The 24,386-nt window shown below is 34.6% G+C and overlaps 1 protein-coding gene across 8 annotated transcripts in view; it reads right to left on the reverse strand.

Moving 5' to 3' along the window:
- The window catches only part of LOC121380254 (coiled-coil domain-containing protein 154-like), a 70,385-nt gene that overhangs the window by 7,009 nt on the left and 38,990 nt on the right, over positions 1-24,386 (reverse strand). For 5 of the 8 annotated variants that reach the window (XM_041509099.1, XM_041509098.1, XM_041509097.1 and 2 more), the window contains 7 exons: positions 23,980-23,997; positions 20,468-20,587; positions 18,093-18,169; positions 17,513-17,603; positions 15,619-15,636; positions 12,907-12,993; positions 8,060-8,238 (listed from right to left, as the gene is read on the reverse strand). In XM_041509099.1, the coding sequence (XP_041365033.1) occupies positions 8,060-8,238; positions 12,907-12,993; positions 15,619-15,636; positions 17,513-17,603; positions 18,093-18,169; positions 20,468-20,587; positions 23,980-23,997 (590 nt within the window). The remainder of the gene's footprint in view (positions 1-8,059; positions 8,239-12,906; positions 12,994-15,618; positions 15,637-17,512; positions 17,604-18,092; positions 18,170-20,467; positions 20,588-23,979; positions 23,998-24,386) is intronic. The other 3 variants (XM_041509100.1, XM_041509096.1, XM_041509095.1) reach the window with 2 other exon arrangements.

Genomic DNA, 24,386 nt, shown 5'->3' on the forward strand with positions numbered 1-24,386 from the left:
CTCATAAAATAAGAATATCTACTGTACCATTAAGGACTGATACAAGATTTTTATGTTTGGATAGAAGGTAGGGGATGGGTAGGGGATCCAGAGATATGTGTAAGCAGACTGAGAGAAAAACAATTACATATGAATTGCAATTTATATGACGAGATTAAGCTGAATGTAGTTACCACTGACTGTTCAGTTAAAGTACTCTGTTAAAGCTGGAACATTATATATATAAAAAAGAAATTTAAGTAAAAAATTATGACCTTCTACAATCCTACCAATTAAACCAAAATAAGGTACATATTATACTGAAAGAGAGAGAGAGACCCCCCCCCCCCCCCTCAAAAAAAATAATCTCACTTCAGTGACAAAGCACAAGATTATATGAACAAGATTTAAAGCTAAATATATAAAAGTGCCTTAATTATTTATATCGATTGTGTCTGACAACAATTATACAGAATTATGTATATATATATATTTGTAATAATTCAAAAGAACAACATCATAAGAAAATAAAAGTTAGTCATTTGTTACAGACATGCATTTCTGAACATGTATTAAATACAATTGGAAATCATGCATTCTATACATGTCAACAAACGGGTTCTCAAAAACAAACATGTCTTCTATGTCTTCTATGTTTGCAAAGTGAAATCACAATTGATGACTGTCATTGTATCAGGACATACAGGGAATCATCAAATTGACAGCTGACTACTGAAGGATGTTTTCAATTTCAGTTCTCCAGACTATGTATATTCAAAGTTTTCATATATTGCCTTGAACAGAACTGATGAATGTAACCATAACATTTGGTCAAAAGAATAAGAAGTCTGCTGGTGCTACATACATGTGTACACGTATATAGGCTACAATTACCAATTAATAACCAATAGTTTTCTTATATGCAGACAGACAGCACATACCACAACCCATGGAATACAAGTTATGGAGGACTATAGTTACATGAGAAAATAACCCAAAGGAAGTCAATAGGCTATCCAAAGCCTTTACCAATCATTAAGGCAATCATTCTACCAACAAATCATTTCTGACCCTTGCATGAAAAATTAATTTGTGTAAATATTTTATGTGTTAGCATGGAGTTCATACTTAAACATGGCTTTATGTGTTACAACTATTTACAAGGATCTACGGTAGGGTGTTTATCAAATTATTCTGTCAAAAGATCAAACCTTATGTGTACTGTTTAATATAATTAATAATAATTATTATTCAAAATGTGAGTGACAAACATAAATACCAGGACAAATTAAAATTAATAAATAATTTCTCTGGCACTGTCAAAAAAAAAAAAGAAAAAAAAAAAAGATAAAAAAAAGATAAAAAGACTATTTAGAATTTACATGAATAACTTGCAACATAATGTTTCATCAATATGAATATGAAAAAAAAAATACTGCAGATTGAGAGAGCCTGGGGTTTTGTAATATTATTTTATAATGAAATATTAGCAAAGAAAGTTGGATGCCGTTTTTTTGGTTTTCAAGGCAATAGTGCTGAAGAAATTTCTTTATTAATTTTATGTGTTATTATACATGTAGTAATATATACTTTATAATACATGAATATACCATGCCCAAATACTACCTAGAGCAAATTGAAAAAACAAATTACACATAATATATATATATCTAACATTGCTGCAAGTTGTATATACATATATACACAGCTCCAAGCATCGTGACACATAATATTAATTCAGTAATTACCCTCCAGTAATAAAGCTGCCATCATTCTGAGAAAAAGATGTCAGAAATAAATGATGACATGTAATGATTGGTAATAGTACTGGTGATGATTGGGGGAAACCAGGAACAGTAAAAACTACATATTAATATATACTGTCAACAAATGACGACAGACCAAACGTTTCTACATTATTGTTCAATATAATCACCCTTGTTCTCAATCTATTTGGCCCATTTTCCCTTCAAGCTACTGATACCAGCAAAATAGTACTCTTCTGCCTAGCCCATGAGCCACTCTTTTTCTGCAGCCTTCAAAATTTCATCCTCTTCATCAACATAGGTACAATGAAGGAAGACTTTCAAATTCCTCATTAGATTATAATACGGGGCCAGAACTCGATCCCGTTACACAAAGCAATCTTAGCACTATAAGATTGCTTCATGGAATGGATCGAGTCCAGGGGCCTAATTCACAAAGGTCTCTTAGGCTTTGCTAGACAACAAAGAATCCTCTTTGGAAGTCTTTTGGCATTGCACTGCGAGGTTGCAAAGTTGCAAGAGTTTACTGAATTAGCCCCCAGATCTGTAGGGTGTAATTAAGCTGCTCAAAAGCCACACTTGAATGCACTGTCCAGAACATAGTCATGCTGGTCTCAATGTGGTCATCAAATAGCTTAATAGGCACTGGTGACAGTCAGTATATAGTTCTTGGAGGCATGTTGTCAACCATTAGAATTTCTTTTTGTCATTCCAGAAAATAGTTGGCAAAACCTTGTTTGAAATCAGATGGTCTTCCAGACCTTAGATTATCTTCAAAGCTTTCTCGTCTTCACTTAAATTCAGTAGACCATTTTGAAATTGTAGAATATTAGGAGATCATTGACCAAATACACCATGCAACCATAAACTTATGGATTTCAGTATCAGTTTCACCTTCCATGGTGAGAAACTGGAAGATGGCTCTGTTTAACCACGAGTCTTATCAAATTCATGGTTTCAATAATTTGTAAATATACAAATAAGAAGAGTCATGTTTTCAATAAGACATTTACATGAACATGGTTTCAGAAAACAGCAGACATATATGAAGTGTACCAAGCCATGGTATCTAGTTAGATACAAACATTTTGACTGTCCCTTTAACCAAACCAGCTTCAGTTGAAAAATATCATACCAGATACATCTTACGTTCTTAACATACATGTATTTAAATTATTATGGAATGCATATTTCAAAAAATGTAAGAAACCCATTACCACAAGCAGTGTTTCCACCAAAAGGGTATGAAAAGGAAAAAGGGATATTGATCCCCAATTGAAAATATTATCCCTGGGGATATTTTTCTCAACTTTGCAGAGTAATATTTTGAAATTAGTATATGCCTACTTCTATTTTTATTTGCAGTGTTCAGATTTTGTCCTATAAAGTAACAATTCATGGAATTTTAAATAAAATTGTTGAATACCCCCAGGACCCATTTAGGAAACTTCATCACACTAAATGTATTTATGCTCCCTAAAATTTATCTCAGGCCGAAATCCTTACAGGTAAAAGTAATTATGGTTGGTGGGTTAGAAACATGGGATCATTCTCATCATGGAAACACATATTTTTAAAGTTGCAAGGTATGCAAACATTAAAAGAAATAATAAATAAAAAACAAAAAGGAACATGTTCAGACTAAATATCAACCTTCAAAAAACCCGAAACAAAAGGAGAAATAAAAATGCATTGAAAATAAATGATGTATGTTAGAACATTTATAAAGTTATGTTAATAATCCTGTAGTGTACTGCAACCAGAAAATAATGTATAAGGCAATTTGCTACTTTAATTTGCAAGGTGAAAACTCTACATTTATATAAAATTACTCGTGGTACAGAACTTACCACAACTTTCTTCAACTACAAATAGATCATTGAACATGTGTACAGCTCAAATGTATGACTGACTTAAAATACTGCACTGTGTAAACAGACATTAACATAATTATAAATATACTCTTCAAAAGAAGAAACGCAAAACCACATTGTCGTAACATTTGGAGAATTGATTTCATTATTGAATGGTGAGTCCGATAATTACCAAATGTTGCAGGATTGTTCACAATTCACTCTAGTCCATTGTGAGTAAGTGATAGGACACACCACCAAGGTCAAGGTCATCTGGAGTCAATACCGGGTGTGGCCTCCGCGTGTGTTGACAACTGCCTGGCACCGCCTGCCCATTGAAGCAACCAGAGTACGGATGACATCCTGGGGGATGGTGGCCCACTCGGCCTGCAAGGCTGCTGCCAGCTCGGGCAGGGTCTGGGGCTGTGGTTGTCGCTGTCGGAGGCGTAGGTCCAACTCGTCCCATAGATGCTCAATTGGGTTCAAATCCGGTGATATTGATGGCCAAGGAAGGACATTAATGTTGTTGTTCTGTAGGAAAGCCGTTGTGAGACGTGCTGTGTGAGGCCTGGCGTTGTCATGTTGGAACACTGCGTTGGCGTTGGCCATAACTGGAACGATGTGTGGCCGGAGGATCTGGTCAATGTAGCCCTGTGCATTCAGGTTGCCCTGCACGTGGACCAGGTCAGTTCTGCCAGTGTGTGAGATGGCTGCCCACACCATGACACTACCCCCGCCGAATCTGTCCACTTCCTGCACGCAGTTTGCCGCATAACGTTCACCACGACGCCTATACACGCGACATCTTCCATCATGACGTCGGAGCAGAAATCGGGACTCGTCACTGAACCACACCTGTCTCCATCGCAGTTGAGGCCATTGTCGATGAATCTGGCACCACTGCAGTCGGAGTCGACGGTGTTGTGGTGTTAAGATGACACCTCGAACTGGACGTCTGGCACGAATTCCTACCTCACGTAGGCGGTTCCGTACGGTCTGGTCGGATATCCTGCGCAAACCTGGTATTGCTGCGGCTGTGGAGGTGGCAGTAGTCAATCGTTCCCGAAGGTGGCGTACCCGGATGTAGCGGTCCTGCCCGGGGGTAGTGACCCGTGGTCGACCGGATCTAGGGAGGTCACGTGTTGATCCATGTTGCTGGTAATGGTCCCACAGTCTGGAGATGGTGCTTGGGGACACATGGAATGCCCTGGCAACGGCCGTTCTGGATTCGCCTGCGTCTAGTCGGCCGATGGCATTGTTTCTCTGCGGTTCACTGAGACGTGGCATGTCCTGGATTGTCAACTGTCGGCCAGATACAGAGGCCAGGCAAGCGAACACCCTGCACTTTTATACTGTCGGTGTTCATGTTGCACGTGCAGACAACGCACGTGCAGTGGTGACATGGTTTGCACGTGGCTGCGTTTTTGCGAATATTCACATTTTTGAACTTTATTGTACAGTAGCTGCGTTTTATCGAATGTAACCGTGGGAATGTGTTTGGGACATGCAATGACCTTATATTCACAAAGCATGAACCGGTAGGAAACATAAAATCGGAGTTATAACCCATTTGTACCCTTTTGCGTTTCTTTTTTTGAAGAGTATATATAGCATGCTCATTTTAAGTCAGAATCTGGACAAATTAAAATTAATATCTGACAGGCATAAATTTGTTAATAAAAAAAAATGTATGAGGAATATTTACATCATATAATTGTACACATACTGATTCCGTTTCATTCACTTCCTAAAAGACATTCCGTCAAACAATTTTATTAAATTTAATTATAAATTTAAAAAATTTAATATTAAGGAATAATGTCTCTGATTTTGTTAATGAACACAATTTTAGCAAATGTCTAATTATTATGTGTCTTTCTGTGTGTGTGTGTGTGTATGTATGCTTGTGTGTATGCGTATGTGTGTAATCATAATAATGTATGTACCTTGTGCTAGTAACAATATCTCTGATTAGTTATTCGACTAAGTAATTCCAGTAATTGTATGTTTTAAAAGAATATGAATTGTGGCTTTATTTTATTAAAATATATCAACAACAGTTATGAAACTGAGGCCTATACGCACCGCTGGATTAAAAAGCAAGTGGATGTTTATAAACAGTTTATGCAGCCTACGTACTGAACAAATTAATCTCAGCATGTAAGCCCACAGCAAAAGATGACAGGGAATGGCAGGTATGGGATATGGATGATACAAGAACCAAGTACAATGTATATGTTGCAGTTGGTGAGACAAAGGACATTTTGCTTAAACTACAACTATTTGATGCCTAAAATATGGTTAATTTGGTGTCTAGATAGACAGAGGCAATTGGATGTCAAACATTTAATCAATAGTCTTTAAGAACACCCATTACATATTTTTTTTTTCATTAGCAGGAAGGGATCTTTTATATGCATTTTCTCAGAGCACATATCACAACCTTTGATGTACAAGTCGTGGGGCACTGGTTTGGACTGGGAAAAACCCAATCAAAGAATGAGTCCACCAAGGGGTTTTGATCCTATGACCCAAGCACGTCACACGGATATTCTTTATTGTCCAGGGGGGGGGGACATAGGTCAGTTATAAAGTGCTTGCCTGATGCATAGTCGGTCTGGGATCGATTCACATCGGTGGCCCATTAGGCTATTTGTTATTTGACTGGTATATCAAAGGCTCTGGTATGTGCTATTATGTCTGTGGGATGATGCATATAAAAGATCCCAGGCTACTAATGAAAAATGTAGCTGGTTTTCTCTCTAAGATTATATGTCAAAATTACCAAATGTTTGACATCCAATAGCCGATGATTAATAAATCAATGTGCTCTAGTGGTGTCATTAAACAAAAGATTAATAAATCAATGTGCTCTAGTGGTGTCATTAAACAAAAGATTAATAAATCAATGTGCTCTAGTGGTGTCATTAAACAAAACAAACTGTAAACTTTATTGACCAAGCAATATTCGCCCCCTGCTGCCATCACAAAGGCTACTCTTACCAAACAGCAGCCAGGAATACTCCACAGACAGGAAATTATTGTATTGTACATATTATACCTATCTTTTGTCATTATATCCAATTAAGGTTCAAGCAAGATGTCCTGGGCACACACTACAGCTATTTGGGGTGTCTGTTCAGGATAGTGGGTTAGTGGTTAGTGGTTATTGAGCGAGAAGTCAGTGTAGCGGCTTTAACCCTACCCACTGAGTCGTTAAAACTCGATCACCAGAATGTGAACCCAGTACTTAACCAATCTTAAGACCGATGGCTTAACGACTACACCACCAAGACTGGTTAATGGGAATGCACATAGCATACTCTTTATTATACAAGTCAAAGAGGTATCAATTGGTCCGGGATAAAAACCTGACGGGACCTCTTAGGATGATTGATCCTACAACCTATCACATCTCAAGAAAGCTTGGTACCACCGAGTTACATCCCACCCTTTGAAAGACAAAATTAAGACAGAAAGATAAAGTTAAAGTTAAAAAAGCTAAAAAAAAATTGGGGTCTAATAACATCACCAGACAGGGCTAGCTCTGGGTGATCAGAAACTTTTCGCCAAATCAACATTTTTAACTTTAAAAATTGCAAAAACCCAGTTATTTTCTAATAAAATAACATCTATTATATGAAATGTATTTGCCAAATTAAACTAAAATTTGCCAATTGTTTTTAAAATTCGCAATTGGCGAATTTGACGAGTGCCAGAGCTAGCCATGCCAGGGCACCTTGATTAATTAATCATTGGCTACTGGGTGTCAAACATTTGGAAATTCTGACACATAGTACATCTTCAGAGGAAATCTGCTACCTTTTTTCATTAAAAACAATGGAAATTTTATATGTACTTTCCCAATATGCCAATCATAGGGCACTGGATGGGATGAAAACAAATCCAGGAAATGGGTCCACTTTGAGGGTTCAATCCTATGACCAAAGCACCTCAGGACAGCACTCTACGGACTGACCTAGATCTCGCCCAGTTGAATAAAAAAACATTAAAAGATAGGTTCTAATAGAATGGGATGACACTAAATGATTTTCACAGGACAGAACTGAAAAGAAATCGGTACCAAAACAGGAAAGGAAAGGAATATTGTTTAATAACTACACATCAGCACATTGTAAACTAGATGTTTATGGCTATTTGATGGCTAACATATAGTTATCTAGCAGTGATATTCAGGGTTTAAGCTGTCATTCACAACATGGTGAATGTATTTCATTAACAATTCACCAAAATCCTAAACAAAAAATCATGTATTGTTTGTAGAAATACTCTCCCACTTTGTTGTTTGGCTAAATGTAACTCAAATATAACAATAGATTTTCAAACTGCTAATACATTTTGGGGTCCAGATCAAACTCTGAATATTCAGAAAAAATAAAATAAAATAAAGCAGGAGTGATATTAGAAAACCAACACCACCAGAGTCATATGATTTGTTACCTGTAGGAATTGTACAATCCCCATTTATTGACATCAGGAGCATCTTCTTCTGCTTTGCTGCGATCCTTTTCATCAGGATTCTTCACGAACAGGCGGGGCTCAGGATTGTGAACAAGAGGCTCTATCAGAGATCGTAGCTTAGCAACCTCATCCTTCAGATCAATCACCTCCTCCAGGCGCTGTCAATCAAAATGGTGGGGTGTGGGTTAATGGTTAGTGCAAACACAAACATACCCGTGGTGTGAGTGCAAAACAGGTTTTAGTCCTTTTTTTAAAATGTGAATAATCTGGTACCAGGTAGGATCTGCAAAGCAAAACCTTACAGGGCAGGATTTGGGGTTGGGTGAGTGAGAGGGGTGGAGTGAAAAATATTTGTCAATATCCATTAGCCAATAAATAAAGTAAAACAACTGAGTATGCTTTATTTTCAATAAGACACAATCTACCAGACCCATAAGTAATAATTATTCTACAGACGTTTCTTCTAAGTTCTATAATCCCGAACTTTGAAAAAAAATATATTATTAAGGGCATTTTTACATACAGTGAATTCCCCCCCAAATCAGATGTTTTTTATGGCCGTTTTTTTAAATATCAGTACAGAACACAATCTCTCTAAACTGGATATCACTTAAAACTATACCTTTTCCTAGGTCCCATGGTTTAGATGAGTTTCACTGTATATATTTAATTAATTATGTCTTTTTATCTTTATCTATCTGCCACATGAAAACATGATTTTAAAAAGTTCAAGTTAGAATAGCAAAAACGAGATGAAATGTGATTAGCAGCACTGATACACATGGTAACAGCAAACCATTATTTGCAATAAACCTCAAATTTGTGAATCTGTAGTGAAAACTGGTGCGAGGTCATTGTCTCCGGGATCTGAAATGTGAATTCTTGTGAATTAATAAATAAAAACAACACATTAACACAGAAATCAACATTTGAATATAACCTGGAAATTTCACGTTGTAGCTTAAAAGTGACAAAACAATTATCTTTCCTTGAAAATCAGTCAAAACAACAATAAATGATCAAGAAAATATTATTAAATGCCTTTATTTATTTTTCGGTAAATATTTATCTGAATATCTTGTGTATAATAAATTAAGAAAATTTGATCTTTTTAGTTGCATGCACATCTATCCAATCATAAAACATACATGTTCTCTCATAGTTTTGTTTCCAGTAGCATCGTATCTTCATTCTCTTTTACTTCTTTCGGCTTTATTATAACTTACTGGACACAACATTTTTAGATGCAGGAAATATTTGATCAAGGGCTTTTATGCATGTGTGTTATGGCTCGATAGATGCAATGAAAAGAAAATATTTTAATTACTGAATGATGTTCTTATTCCATGAAAGTTCCAAGTTCTTCAGTGAATAACACTGTGAAGTAAAGTTAACAAATCAAACAAAGACAAGTTGTGTGAAGCAAATGAAACAAAGCACATGTATTGACCAACTGGCAGGCACATTGCTGCTTTCTACTCAGATCAGTCCTGTGTCATTTGTAGATTTCTCACGGTCAACAGATGCATCAAGCTGGTTAGGATTTACAGACTCTTTCTGATCAGATTCTCCCTCTGTCCTGTGAGGACTCTCTTGTCCTACTCTCTCTTCCCTTGGCGATTCCAGAGATTCCTCATGTCCCCCTGATGTCTTTCTAGTCAAGTTGCTAGGATCAGTGATAAAAAAAGAAGATGCTTCACCCTTTGAAGGATCTTTTGAAACCGTTGGAGGTGATTCTTCAACTGACCTAGATGGACTAGGAGCAAGGGGTGTGATTGTATGATCAGCTGCAGGAGATACAGTTTCATCTGCAACTCCTAAATGACTTTCCTCCTTTCCAGGTGCATCATGATCATGATCACCATGATCACCATGATCATCATTAAGCTTGTCTTCAACATCGTGATCCTTTCTTAGCTCACTGGGTGTCTCAGTAGATGACTGCCCAGTGCCAGTTGGACCATCATCCACATTAAATGAATGCTTGGAAGTTTCACCCAGACTCTTCCTCTGATGACTGAAATCAGAGGCATTGCTATCATCCAGACGGTATCTAATAGTGGAGCCTGGTTGCAGCACCAATGGAGGTACTTCAGCATTCCTGCCACTTCTCTGACCATCCCAGAGAGAGTCAACAGACTTCCTCTTAAATACTCTTCTGGGAGTTTCTTCACTTTTACCAAACCTCTTATTGTGCAATTCCGGCGAGCTGAGCCTCCAAGAATTAGAAGTCTGTTGCTCCAGATTGGTTTTCATGAGCGTATCGAAGTCCCTGATGCCCGAGACCGATGGGGCACCGAGGGTTGGGTTAAAGCCAGCACAGGCTTTTAGTCTGTTTAGCTGAAACTGGAGATCCTCAAGACCTGAAATCCTCTGAAAGCCAATTCAACGTATTAATGCTAGACCTTGATTTTATACATACATACATACATACATACAATGTACATACATACATACATACATATATACATATAAGAAAGAGATTTAATAATAAAACAGCATTTGTAACACAAGGAAGGATGCTGTGCTATACAATGTCTTGCTGGTTAAATAAATCACAAAATAATCAAGGAATCACAGATAATCATTGGAGCCAAACAGCATGCTTCCATGACACAAGCTACTCCCTTCTTTTTTACAGTAAGTGATAGTTTATATATTATTTCCCACAAACAGAGCAGCACACAGCTTGTCATGCACATAATTATTGAGTACTAGTTATAAGGGGAAATAACCCCATGGATCCAGTGTTGATTGATCGTACGATTATTCCTATCCCAGGTAAACACTCTCCAAAACGACAGGTACATCATGTTCCCACATATCTATTTCAGAGCTCTAAGTTAACACGTGCCAGCTTTCCTGGGACAAGAGATTTTGTGTGTAGGACAGATGAACTGTTCCAAAAACTTGTCTGATCAGACAAGCCAACTGAAAATTTCAATATGTTCACAAAATTATCATCTATTTATGATTTTAACATTGTGATGTTTGATAGTTTTGTTTTAACCAAGCAGATGACTTAATAGCAATTAGCAGCAATACCCGATAATTTAATTTAATGTAGTTTTGAGTTCACTTAAATCTTACTTATCGTATTTTCCCATGTATTATGTGCATTTTTTTTAATGAAAATACAGATTAAAAATGGGTGTGTGCACTACACATAACAGAAAAAACTATCTTTTAAAAATGTCCAGCGATCACCCATAAAAAATTGTTGATTGGTAGTTTACGGTACTTTACAGGTTATTGACAGTGTTCATTACCATGAAACGCCAAAACCCTTTTCACTTGTGATGGTTAAAATAAATGTACAAAAGTATCCATACCTTGCCAAAAAGTGTACAAAAATTACAAAACTGGACCATAAATATTTTTAATTTGCATGATATTTAATTTGGCCATTTCCATCAAACCGGAAATATGCAACACTACTATAAATGTAGAAATCTCGCGCATTCACGTTAGCCACGAGAACCAACTGTAATATGCTATATTTTTGTTTTCATTTATTTATTAGTTATTTACAGTGTATGGGTATATAATTTTGTTTTGATTTATGCATATGAGTCTGTGACACGTAAGTAAGCAAGTACTAGCCTATGTTTAATGTGACATGTAGGTCCATGCATGTACTCCAGTACCTAACTTAAATTTTGTTTCTTGAATATATCGTTGCTTTCGCTTTTCGTTAATTTTGGTGACAGGGGGAAAACAATACATCTTGCATCCACTGTCGATTTTATGGTTTCAAAAATGGTGCGCATTATATTGTGGTTCATGTTTTTTTTCTTGGAATAAACGTTCGAAGTGGGGGTGCACAATATACACCAGTGCCCATAATACATGGGAAAATATGGTAACTCTTTTAACAGAAAGATTTGGGTATGTCACGTTTCAGTCTATTTTTAAGGGTATTTCAACATCACAGACTCTTGTTTCACTCTGTTGTATCCAAATTTGCTACAGGTTTGTAAACTAACCAAACCTAGTGTCCATTTTTACGGATTGAAACTAGGGTCTAGGTAAAAAAATATACCTTAATTTGTGTTTAAAAACTAGGGTCTGTCCCTTTAATGGACAGTCCTGAATTACACATTCAAGTAACTAGTGATAGTTACACATTCAAGTAACTAGTGATAGTTACACATTCAAGTAACTAGTGCTAATTACACATTCAAGTAACTAGTGCTAATTACACATTCAAGTAACTAGTGCTAATTACACATTCAAGTAACTAGTGCTAATTACACATTCAAGTAACTAGTGATAGTTACACATTCAAGTAACTAGTGCTAATTACACATTCAAGTAACTAGTGCTAATTACACATTCAAGTAACTAGTGCTAATTACACATTCAAGTAACTAGTGATAGTTACACATTCAAGTAACTAGTGCTAGTTACACATTGAAGTAACTAGTGCTAGTTACACATTGAAGTAACTAGTGCTAGTTACACATTGAAGTAACTAGTGCTAGTTACACATTCAAGTAACTAGTGCTAGTTACACATGCAAGTAACTAGTGCTAGTTACACATTCAAGTAACTAGTGCTAATTACACATTCAAGTAACTAGTGCTAGTTACACATTGAAGTAACTAGTGCTAATTACACATTCAAGTAACTAGTGATAGTTACACATTCAAGTAAATAGTGATAGTTACACATTCAAGTAACTAGTGATAGTTACACATTCAAGTAACTAGTGATAATTACACATTCAAATAACTAGTGATAGTTACACATTCAAGTAAATAGTGATAATTACACATTCAAGTAACTAGTGCTACGCAGTCTTAAGTAACCAGTGTACATCTCACCAGTTTTTGCTCTGATTGAATTTTCATGCCAAGAACGGTCTTCACAGTTTGAATTGATTCTGCAAGCTTGCGGACATTTTGCTGAAGCTAGAAATGAAAAAAAAAGAACAGAAAACAAATCAATCACAAAAATTAATGAAAAAGCTACATACATGTACAAACTAAATACAGAAATAGTTTTATAGTATATTATTTATTTATTAAAATGCTAGTATTATATTGAATTATGATCACAATGTGCATGATAGATGGCAGATAAATAAATGCAACTTTGTGTAATACAATGTCAGTTGTAATAATGTTAGAAATTAAATTGTGTCAATTCTACTTAATGTTTTTTCTATTCTATTATCAACTATTATTTTATTTTAATATTTTAGAACCTACCATAACATGATTCAGATAAAACTGATTTGATAGCCATTATATAGTGCCTACCCGACCCAATCCAAAAACATAACATTATTAAAGAACCAACAACCAAACACATCAAACGATTATACATTTATTAACTAATTTCTAACATACTAGAATATATAAATACAGTCAAACCTGTCTTAAGCGGTCACACAAGGGAGTAGATAAAAGTGGCTGCTTAAGACAGGTGGTCACCGAGTGCAGATTGCCACATGTATAGTATTTAAAACATTTGTTGTTGTTTCTTGTTTTACCATCTGTACTGCTAATCACAGTTGACTAAAAATAAACATCCTTCAGAAATAATGCAAATGGAATGTATTAAATTAACTGTTCTAAACAAGTTTGTTTTCTTTTTCCATTTAATTATTTAATTCCTACTTCATGCGGTGTATTGTCATAGTAAGTGAATCTACAAATGTCAAGTGTAGCCTGCCCAGAAGCAATTGGATGCATTCCAGAGTCTTACTTTCTTAATTGATACACAGTAGAGATGTCGGGACTGAATGGGTACTAGTATTCCTGAAGGTGTGAAGATCGGTTATTTGCTGCACCTTATTGCTGTTGTTAAAATATCCATTTTATATAATAGTAAAAATAATAGTAAAACTTTACTGTGGCCGCTTAATACAGGTATTTTAGCGATTTGGGATCCGATTTAGGTGGCCGCTGGCCGCGTTAGACAGGTGACCGCTTATTACAGGTACATTTACATTATAAATCGTTTGAGAGGGAAAAAAATTGCCACTTAAGGCAGGTGATCACTGTTAACAGGTGGCCACTAGAACAGGTTTGACTGTACTTAATATTAACAATAAATATCTCAGAAGGAACATAATATTTAAAAGACAAAAATTACTTAATTACATGTACTTGTAATGTATGTTATGTTCTGTACATGCATATTACACCTTTTTTAGCTGTCATGAAATAACAGCTAATATTTTTTTTTTTACTTGAATTAAATGTATTGATTTAGATCGTAGACATTTGTTTCCGAATAATCACTTTGAAAAAGAAATGTTTATTTACAGATGAAAGATGAGAGCCATAAGAAAGCAAACAATTGACCAATAAGAAAAGGGTTGTACCTGTTCACTAAAAAAGTAGAAGTTATGATTACAGGGAATGCAACATCACAATAAGCACACTTGCTATGGTTTAGAATAGAATGATAATAATTAATGTCAAAACCGCAATAGCTAGCAAAATAAATATTATGTACCTGATTTATTAACACTTTTACATTTAATTTAAGAATTTGAAAAAAATACTTTAACATTTTCCTCAAATTTGTCATATATGTACATGCATATATAAATTACAGTGTGCTATTTGTCATGTTGTGAAGTAAAATAATGTACTTCTGTGCCACGGTATACTATAAGGTACTAGCCAATAGTGATGACAAACAAACCCATATTGTAGTGTTGTGCAAAACTAAAATTAAAAACCTTAAAAACCCTTAAAGCTGTAAAGACACAAAAAGACAAATTCATGACTTGGGAGAAAACTACCAGTATGAAATGTATTAACAAAACAAGTGAAAACTAAAAGAGCAAAATCCTGTTATGAAGGACCATCCATTTATTAATAACTCTTTCATTGTAAGTAGGAAGGAGTTCTGTAATGTCATGTTACAAGTTGTAGGCCTATGAAAATGTCTCCAAATATGGAGACCAATAAGAGATTTTACATTTGTTTCCACTAGAACCTTCTCTGCCCTGGACTAAGCCACTGGTCATACAAGAAGCAGGGTCCAGGGGGACCATGCCTGAACCTTGAAAGGATGTAGGCATGTAAAAATTGTTTGGAGATGGAGTTCCACTAAAATCCTCTTTGATACCTATGACTTCCCCACTATCCTCCTGATGGTGGATCTTACATTTGATCTTACAACCAAGGATGGACATTACAACTACATGTAGGTCTAACAAAATCCTTCTGTGGAATGAATCCTACATTTCACCCTATCAACAATCCTTTTGAGTGATGGATTGTATGTTTGACTCTGCCATCACTTTCCTGAAGAATGATCTTAAGATTTAGTTCTGCCATTACACCCTCCTGAATGATGGATCCCTCATTTGACTCTACCAGCACCATTTATCAAAATGGATCTTAATTTTATCTGACTAAAAACAATACTTTTGAGGGATGGATCTTATATTCGATTCTATCGTCAACCTACTGAAAGGATGCTCACCAATTAAATAATATATTCATTCACCGCAAACCAGATCTACTAAAAAATCAAATTCTATCACTTCTAGCTAACTTCCACATCAACCTTACCAATATCATACTTTCATCCTTTGAAAATCAAACACGAAACAAATCAATAGTATTACTTCAATTAAATGCACCACACACCCCTCTAACAATAATAACTGGTTTCTTTGTATTACATACATGTATTATCAGTGTTCTTGCTGCTCCATTTAAGTGGGACGACCCGCCCTGCTATTGCATTTTACCACAATCCTTTCATGTTCTGCCGCCCTCCTTTATTTTTCTGCACCTCTTATTATTTTCCCGCACCCTACTACATTTTACAACACCTATCTCCGCTATTTCCAAATGCACACTTTTTTCCACACAAAAAACAAAATAAATCATTTTGCACACTGGACATCAAAGGAAACAAGCCATGTTGTGTGTACGAAAAGGCAACTGACGAAAAACTTCAGTAGTTTATGACAGTTACCGTAATGTATTTTAACAGTATTTTTAACAGCCTCTAGTTTGTCCCATACCTGTATCCATTTGTATGTGTGATACACACAATAAAAGTTATATTTTATTTCAGCAATGAAAACATTTAATTTTTTATGGATTCGGCAGTCTCCGACTGAAAAACCACTTATTTGGCGCCAAATATGTCATGTGATCAGAACGGTCATTCTGTTTTTTGTTTTCACTAACTATCGTCTCATATTTTGTCCTCAATTGCAGATTTAATTGGATATAATTGATGATTTTTACTTTCTGTCATTTTGTTTATTCAGCAATTCTTTACAAAATATTATAAACTTTTAATTTTTTGGGGGATAGCACCGCTTATAAAACAACTTAAGTTATCTTGGGTGCCAAATAATATATACACTACCTTTACAAAAATTGAAACTACTTTTTATCAGCTAGCAATATCAAAGCCAATGATTCATTCAATGAAGATGGAAATAAAATAAACATAATTTTTTTTATCCCACATTTTGGGATCACTATACAAATATCTTTATTGTTTTTCATATATCTTGAAATCTTTATTAAAATAATAATATTAAAACTCTGATTGGTTCAGCAAAACTGGAACTGCCTGTGATTGTCACACCAACAATATCTCTGGTTCAATTAAAAGATCTATGAGTCGACTTGTATTTCTTATCAACTTTTTTGTACCAAATACTGAGAGGCAAAATGAGGAGTATGTCTTTCCACAAAGTCGACCAACACACAACAATATATGGTAACCAAGCTTTCCTCTTTTTTTTTGCTTTTTAGGTGGGTTTTTTAAAAGGTGTGGTGCAGCGCAGCCGCCCTCCTTTAATTTTCACCCAGCAAGAACACTGATTATTAAAAACATATTTTGCACTTTAAAGATTTTCAATGTTCTTATAGTGGCATAAAAAGACAGTTTACTACACAATAATAAAACCAAATCCTTTAAGTTAACACATACAAAGCATGGAGAATGTTTTCAATATTATTAGTTTAATAATTATTCAGAACCAAAATACATTGCAGTTATTTGCAAAATGTTATGTTATTGAGTTTGAAGTTTGTTTTTTCTTTAACGACACCACTAGAGCACACTGATTTATTAATCATCGGCAACTGAATGTCAACCTAGTCTTAGAGGAAACCCGCTACAATTTTCCATCAGCAGCAAAAGATCTTTTTTATGCACTTTCCCACATTTTTTCTTCTCCTCATAAAACAAATTATTAATATTTTAATCAATTAAGTTAAGCTAATTTGGACATAAAAATGGAGGTTATATGACCAACATTTACTTTTAAAATATTCATTAATTAGTCAGCCCCTGTTGGTCATAATGAAAACAATGCCACATAATTCAAAAGAAAACAATATGACATGATTTCCTGAAACTGAATTTTTATTGTTAAATAGTAAATGTATTAATGAAGTGACTGCCAGAAACCAATAAGAGACCTATAATACTCACAGACATCATCTCTTCAGGTGAAACACCTTGAGGCTGTCTTCTCATCCTCAGGGCATTGATGTCTTGCTTCAAGTTTTCAACATCTCGAATTCTACAATTAACAACTAATATATTAAAAACAGTAGTATTCAAACTGAAACCAGAAGTGTTTCAGATGGGGTGGAGTGAGACTACATGTACATTGGAAAATTTCAATTGATTTTCGGTCAGTGAGTTGAAACGTCTAGTCTACCATAAAATCTGATCACTATAAAATATATGCTTTTTAATACATGTATGAAAACCACTGAATTTTCTCAACATTTCGTTAATATATTATTATCATCATCATTAAGTCATTACATTATATTAAGATCGTTAAATCTTATCCCAGGCAGACAAGACAGTAACTGCCACTTCCACCTCTGTAGCACTACTTTCGACAAAATTTTGAAATTTTTATTATAAAATATAGCTTGTAAACCTGTGTAAAAATCGGAGCAATGTAGTACACATACATGTAATTACAATCATGTCAAATGATAGTTCACTCTGTACCTGAACATGTACAATCTCTAATTACAGAGTCATTTCAATTTACCTGCTTTCTGCTTCTGATCCAACGCGAGAGTCCATCTCCGCCTTGAGCACTTTGTAACGCTCTTCAAGTGCATCAATCTTAAACAAATATGCTCTTTATATAACACATAGAACATCACAAAAACATGATATGATTCCTCCTAAATGTCTCTTAAAATTTGAAAATGTTTTTTTAACAATGTTTTTTAACCAAAAAAATTAATTTTTTATTTTAAAAAGTTTTAATTGCCCCAGATATTTTCTAAAAAACTTTATTTGTGATATCCATACATATACATGTATATAAAAATGATGTAAAACCACATTATACACTATTTTGAGCAAAAAACAGTTCTATTTATTCTTTTAGAATTTTTTTTTTTAATGAATTGTATGAAAATAACATTTTATTACAAAATTGAACAATGAAAACAAAGAGGCATAAATGAAAGCTCTTTACACTATCTAACACCATTTGCATGTTTGCCAAGTCATAATAATGTCATATTTATGGATCGAAGCTCTAAATTGTCCAATAATATTGTAATTACAGTGAAAAATTATGATTTGAAATAACATGGCTATGACAATCAGACAGTTTGTGATGAGAACAACTTATGTCGTTGGGGATTATGAATTTTAATATCCACAGTTAATCCATACCTGTCACACTATTGTCCAAAGTGCAGATTATTTTTCAAGAATCAAACCTGTGAAACAATGCAATTTGAACTTTTTATCAGTTTGGGACAGGTATGCGAACCCACTACCAACAGAACTTGTACATTGTAAACAAGTACAGTGCATTAGCCCACGAGGCCAGACATCTGCATCACTAAATGAACATGTAATTTAACCTTATAAACCTGATACTAGTGATAGTAATGTATTCTGGTGGAACACAATGAACATGGTCGGAAACTAAATCAGAAATCACAGGTTACATGTTTAGCATGCCAGCTATCCACTGCTGAGGTTTTCTTGACCGAATCGTTCAGGTTAGGTCTGAAAGGATCCTACCGTTTTTGGTTATTAGTTTTGTAAATATTCTTTGCCATTTTAACCAATATTTTCATTAAAAAAGATCAAATAGAAGTTAATTTAGCAGTCACATAATTTTTTTTAAATGAATAATGGATTACACTGGGGCTTGTGGGTTATTATTCTCCATTACTAGTGGTAAAATTAATCAAAACAGTTAACCGTTTATTCTCCATTACTTATAAGTGCTCGCTGAGGTAATCAAAACATTATCAATCTGATAGTTTGTGTTAAGAACAACTTACATCGTTGGGGATTATGAATTTTAATATCCACAGTTATAAGTGCTTGCTGAGGTACTCTATAAGTTGTAGAAGCATCACGAGGGGTATATGGCTTTTTATGTACCCTCTGTGTGTTCTTTTACCCCGAGCCGAAGGCGAGGGGGTAAAAGAGCACACAGAGGGTACATAAAAAGCCATATACCCCGAGAGATGCTTCTACAACGAATTTATCTTGCCGACATGTTAAATCATATAGCCAAATAATCAAAATAACGCCAGACAATAATTGTTAACAATTTATTAACGGAGCTGTACCACGCGGACGCGAACGAAACCACTTGCCAGTGACAAAAAACAGTTCCATCGATAAACGAGCTTTTATCTTCAAATGTTTGTAATACGAAATTGTCTGAAACAGATATGTATACTTTACTGATTATCAATGTTATTTATAATCTAATTATTGCTTTAGCATTAACTAGGGTGGCTGGAAACTGTTGGAAATTACAGACGGGGTATAAGAGAATTTGGCTCCGCCCACAGGGGTATAAGGGATTTGTCCAACGGCAAACAACCAATGAGATTAAAGAATTTTACATGAAGGCGAGATAAAAAACATTATCAATCTGATAGTTTGTGTTAAGAACAACTTACATCGTTGGGGATTATGAATTTTAATATCCACAGTTATAAGTGCTTGCTGAGGTACTCAAAACATTATCAATCTGATAATGTATGTTAAGAACAACTTACATCGTTGAGGATTATGAATTTTAATATCCACAGTTATAAGTGCTTGCTGAGGTACTCAAAACATTATCAATCTGATAGTTTGTGTTAAGAACAACTTACATCGTTGGGGATTATGAATTTTAATATCCACAGTTATAAGTGCTTGCTGAGGTACTCAAAACATTATCAATCTGATAGTTTGTGTTAAGAACAACTTACATCGTTGGGGATTATGAATTTTAATATCCACAGTTATAAGTGCTTGCTGAGGTACTCAAAACATTATCAATCTGATAGTTTGTGTTAAGAACAACTAACGTCGTTGGGGATTATGAATTTTAATATCCACAGTTATAAGTAATCTGAGGTAATCTGACAGTTTCTGTTAAGAACAACTTACATCATTGGGGAACTGCTGCATGGTCATGTTCACCTGATGGATCTTCTCATTGGTCGAGTCCTGCCACAGTGAGATGGAGTCCACCTTGTCACGGAGATTCTGAGACAGACTCACTTGGGCCTGAAACAAAAAGTACCCGTGTCAATGTTACAGCATTAATAAGCATTCTGAGAGTACTGCTAAAGCAATACATGTCCTCTACTGGGCCCAACAAATTTTCATATGTTCTAAATTCAAGGACCATAACTCTGTGAAAAAAAGGGTAAAATTAATTGCCATTTAAGTTATATTTGATCTTAACAGTACATGATAAAGCTACATACAAAATTTTATCTTAATATCTTCATGCAAACACTGCAAAAGAAAAAAGAAGACCAGAATTGTTTTTTTTATATATCTCCTAAGTTCAGGGGCCATAACTCTAAAATAAAGGGTAAACTGCCACGAAAATAAAACTTGTTCTGTACTCGATCATGATAAAGCTATATACAAAATTTCAGCACACTATCATGTGGCACTGAACAGGTAGGGGATTAATAAACATAGAATACCAATCACAGGCATACTAGTGTATGTTAATGTTAGCATTCTTGGGATATCTCAGGGTGCCTGCATGAATACTGAATGTTTTACAATATTAAATATTATTATGTCAGTTCTTGAGTATTTACAGGGTTCTTGAATATTATATCATTGTTCTTTTAATGCTATGTTATGATTCTAGAATATTAACTCATTTCTTAACTTTAACATTAAAAAACCCCGATTTAATATTCAAGATCTTTAACATCATATTAAAAACGCCTAACATAATCATGAATTATGTTAGGTTTTTTTTTAACATGTTAAGGATCTTGAAAAAAAAAGAGTACGTTGATTTATCAATCATTGGCTATTGGATATCAAACAATCGGTAATTGCGACATAAAGTCTTAGAGGAAACCAGCTAAATTTTTCATTAGTAGCAAGGGATCTTTTATATGCACCATGCATGCATCCCACAGACAGGATAACACATGCTATGGACTTTGATATACCAGTCTTGGTGCACTGGCTGGAATGAGAAATAGCTCAGTGGACCCACCAACCATGCATCAAGCTACAATTTGTGAATGAATTATTTTAATGCAAAATAAATTCTTTTATTGATTCAGTGTCCGAAAAATGCAAATATGAGAAACATAAATACACCATACACCATACACAACAGAAATGCCATTTAAATAAGAAAAAATGTAATATGTAAAGCAAAACTTATTGCCATACAAATATAAAATATAATAGTATTGTAATTAATGTTACAGTATGTATAGTATCTTTGAACAGATAAGATGAACTATTTTACGGACAGAAATTAAAACAAACTGGATGGCATTAATGTTTTTGTTTTTAAATTTCCATTTTTTTTATGGATATCTAACATCTTAGAACACTTTGACATATAAAGTGACACTATTCTACAGCGTAATAACTTTTATCATTTTGTTTCCTTTATGAATAAATATAAGCAGTTAAAAATAAGTGTGTTAATTCATATAAGCAAAGTACAATTTAACAGTTGTGCTCACTCTTATAATATTGTATAGCTGTGCTCAAAAAGAAAATTATTAATACTGGTATGTATTGATAATGTTATTTAACAGACATAATTGTTCCATTTCCAATGCACTTAAATGCCAGATCATAGGATCGCAAAATATTGCAACTACTTTTCAAAAGAAGAAGAAGAAAAAAAAAAAAAACAGAATGTAATCTAATTTTAAAAGTAACCTATATGTTAGTGAAGCATGTAACAAGAGTGTCTGGGTATTCTGAAGCCAATATATTGTATCTATGGAGATGATGTCATTTTGGGTGCACTAATAAAAAAGCATCTTCCACAAATATTAAGCTCAGGCTACAACAAAATCCCCCACCCCCTCTGCTTTGATTGTTTTCATATTTTATTCGTAACTACCGTACACAGAAAGGGGTATGTAAGTTTGCATATTTTGTGTGTGTCGTGTGCACATGCATGTGTGTGTGTGTGTGTGTACGTGTGTGTGTGTGCATGTACGGGTGCACACACACGTGTGTATGTGTAAGTGGGGGAAGTAAATCAACATCCAAAATGTTAAAACCATTCCACTGCCACTGATGTCCACAGAACTACATGTGTATATGCTGAAGAGTACCAGAACATTATTTTTTTCAACTTGCATAATTTTTTATTTCTATACATGTATATTCTAGGTAAAAATGCTATAGTAAATTATAGATAATTAATCAAATAAGCAAGATAAACAAAACTGATTTATGCTCTTAATTTAACCTTATGTATCTTTCTAAACTATGTGTTTTCTACATTTGTATCTCTGGAATTGTGGTTCTCTGATATCATCCAAGTTATTATAGAAAGACTAAATGCACTGTGCATTAATTGTACCTGTAGAAAAAGCAAACATACAATTTCATGTATACTAATAGACATTAACAATGCAACAAACATTTGTTGTAAAACCTGGACCAATTGATTCTGCTTTGATTTCAATATACACCTACTGTTATTAGAGACTATCACTTTGCTCCATCTTTGCATTTTAAATGAAGGAGAGAATGTTTTATTTAATAACATACTCAACACATTTTAATTACAGTTATGTGGCATCAGGCAGATAATGCGAAAGGAAACCTGTGGCGCTGTCTATCTGATATCTTTCCGATTAGTAGCAAGGGATCTTTTATATCCACCATCCCACAGACAGGATAGTATATATACCATGGCCTTTGTTACACCAGTTGTGGAGCACTGGCTGGAACAAGAAATGGCCCAATGGGCTCACTGATGGGGATCAATCCTAAATTACATTGTAACAATGCATCAGGTGTGCGTTTTACCACTTGGCTACATTGCACCCAACATTGTAAACAAAGTCATCTACTTTTCAGTTTTTTCAAATGTCTCTATTTTCATGGAGGGGCAAGACGTAGCCCAGTGGTAAAGCGCTCGCTTGATGCGCGGTTGGTTTGGGATCGATCCCTGTCAGTGCACCATGACTGGTACATCAAAGGCTGTGGTATGTGCTATCCTGTCTATGGGATGGTGCATATAAAAGATCCCTTGCTGCTAATTGAAAAAGAGTAGCCCATGAGGTGACAACAGTGGGTTTCTTCCTCAATATCTGTGTGGTCCTTAACCATATGTCCGATGCCATATAACCGTAAATAAAATGTGTTGAGTGCATTGTTAACTATACCATTTCCGTCCTTCTTTATTTTCATGCTGCACATGTTACACTGTATATATTTATTTTTTTATTTTTTTATTCTTCAGTTTTTATCTTTAGTTTTCACCAGGTGGTTAGGTTATTCAAATATTATGGAAAGCTGGCATTACAGTCTTATGTTGCATTTTTAATGCGTGTGAGTATACAATAAAAAGATGACTATCAGATATTATTAACTGTCAAAATGCAGTATATATGTTCTGTGACTAACGACCTACAGCTAGGGTTAACTGAATATATTCATACCTCATCAAGGTCCTGGCTCTATGGGTGCATAATAAACAACAGATTAAATGTTAATAACAAAACAGTATTGAAAAACTCATGTGGAAATTGTGTAATGTTAATACAATGTAATTTTACTATCAAGATAATTAACATTTATGGAATTACTACCAACATAAACTGCTTAGAATATCAAATCATGAAACTGTAATGTTTATTAAACTGCTACAAAAAGTGGAGTTTTCCGAGAAATTTTTTTTTAATTATTACATCATGAGAAAATAAACCAAAGACCTGCAGGGGTGTAACACATGATAGTTAGGTCTTATTCTACATGATTTAAAAGGCAAGATTGAAAATTAATAATGAAAAAGCAAAGATAAATTACTCAATAATTGATTAAAATCTAAATGAAAATTAGATATTCC

Source organism: Gigantopelta aegis, chromosome 8, assembly GCF_016097555.1.
Source record: "Gigantopelta aegis isolate Gae_Host chromosome 8, Gae_host_genome, whole genome shotgun sequence".
Taxonomy (NCBI): Eukaryota; Metazoa; Mollusca; class Gastropoda; order Neomphalida; family Peltospiridae; genus Gigantopelta; species Gigantopelta aegis.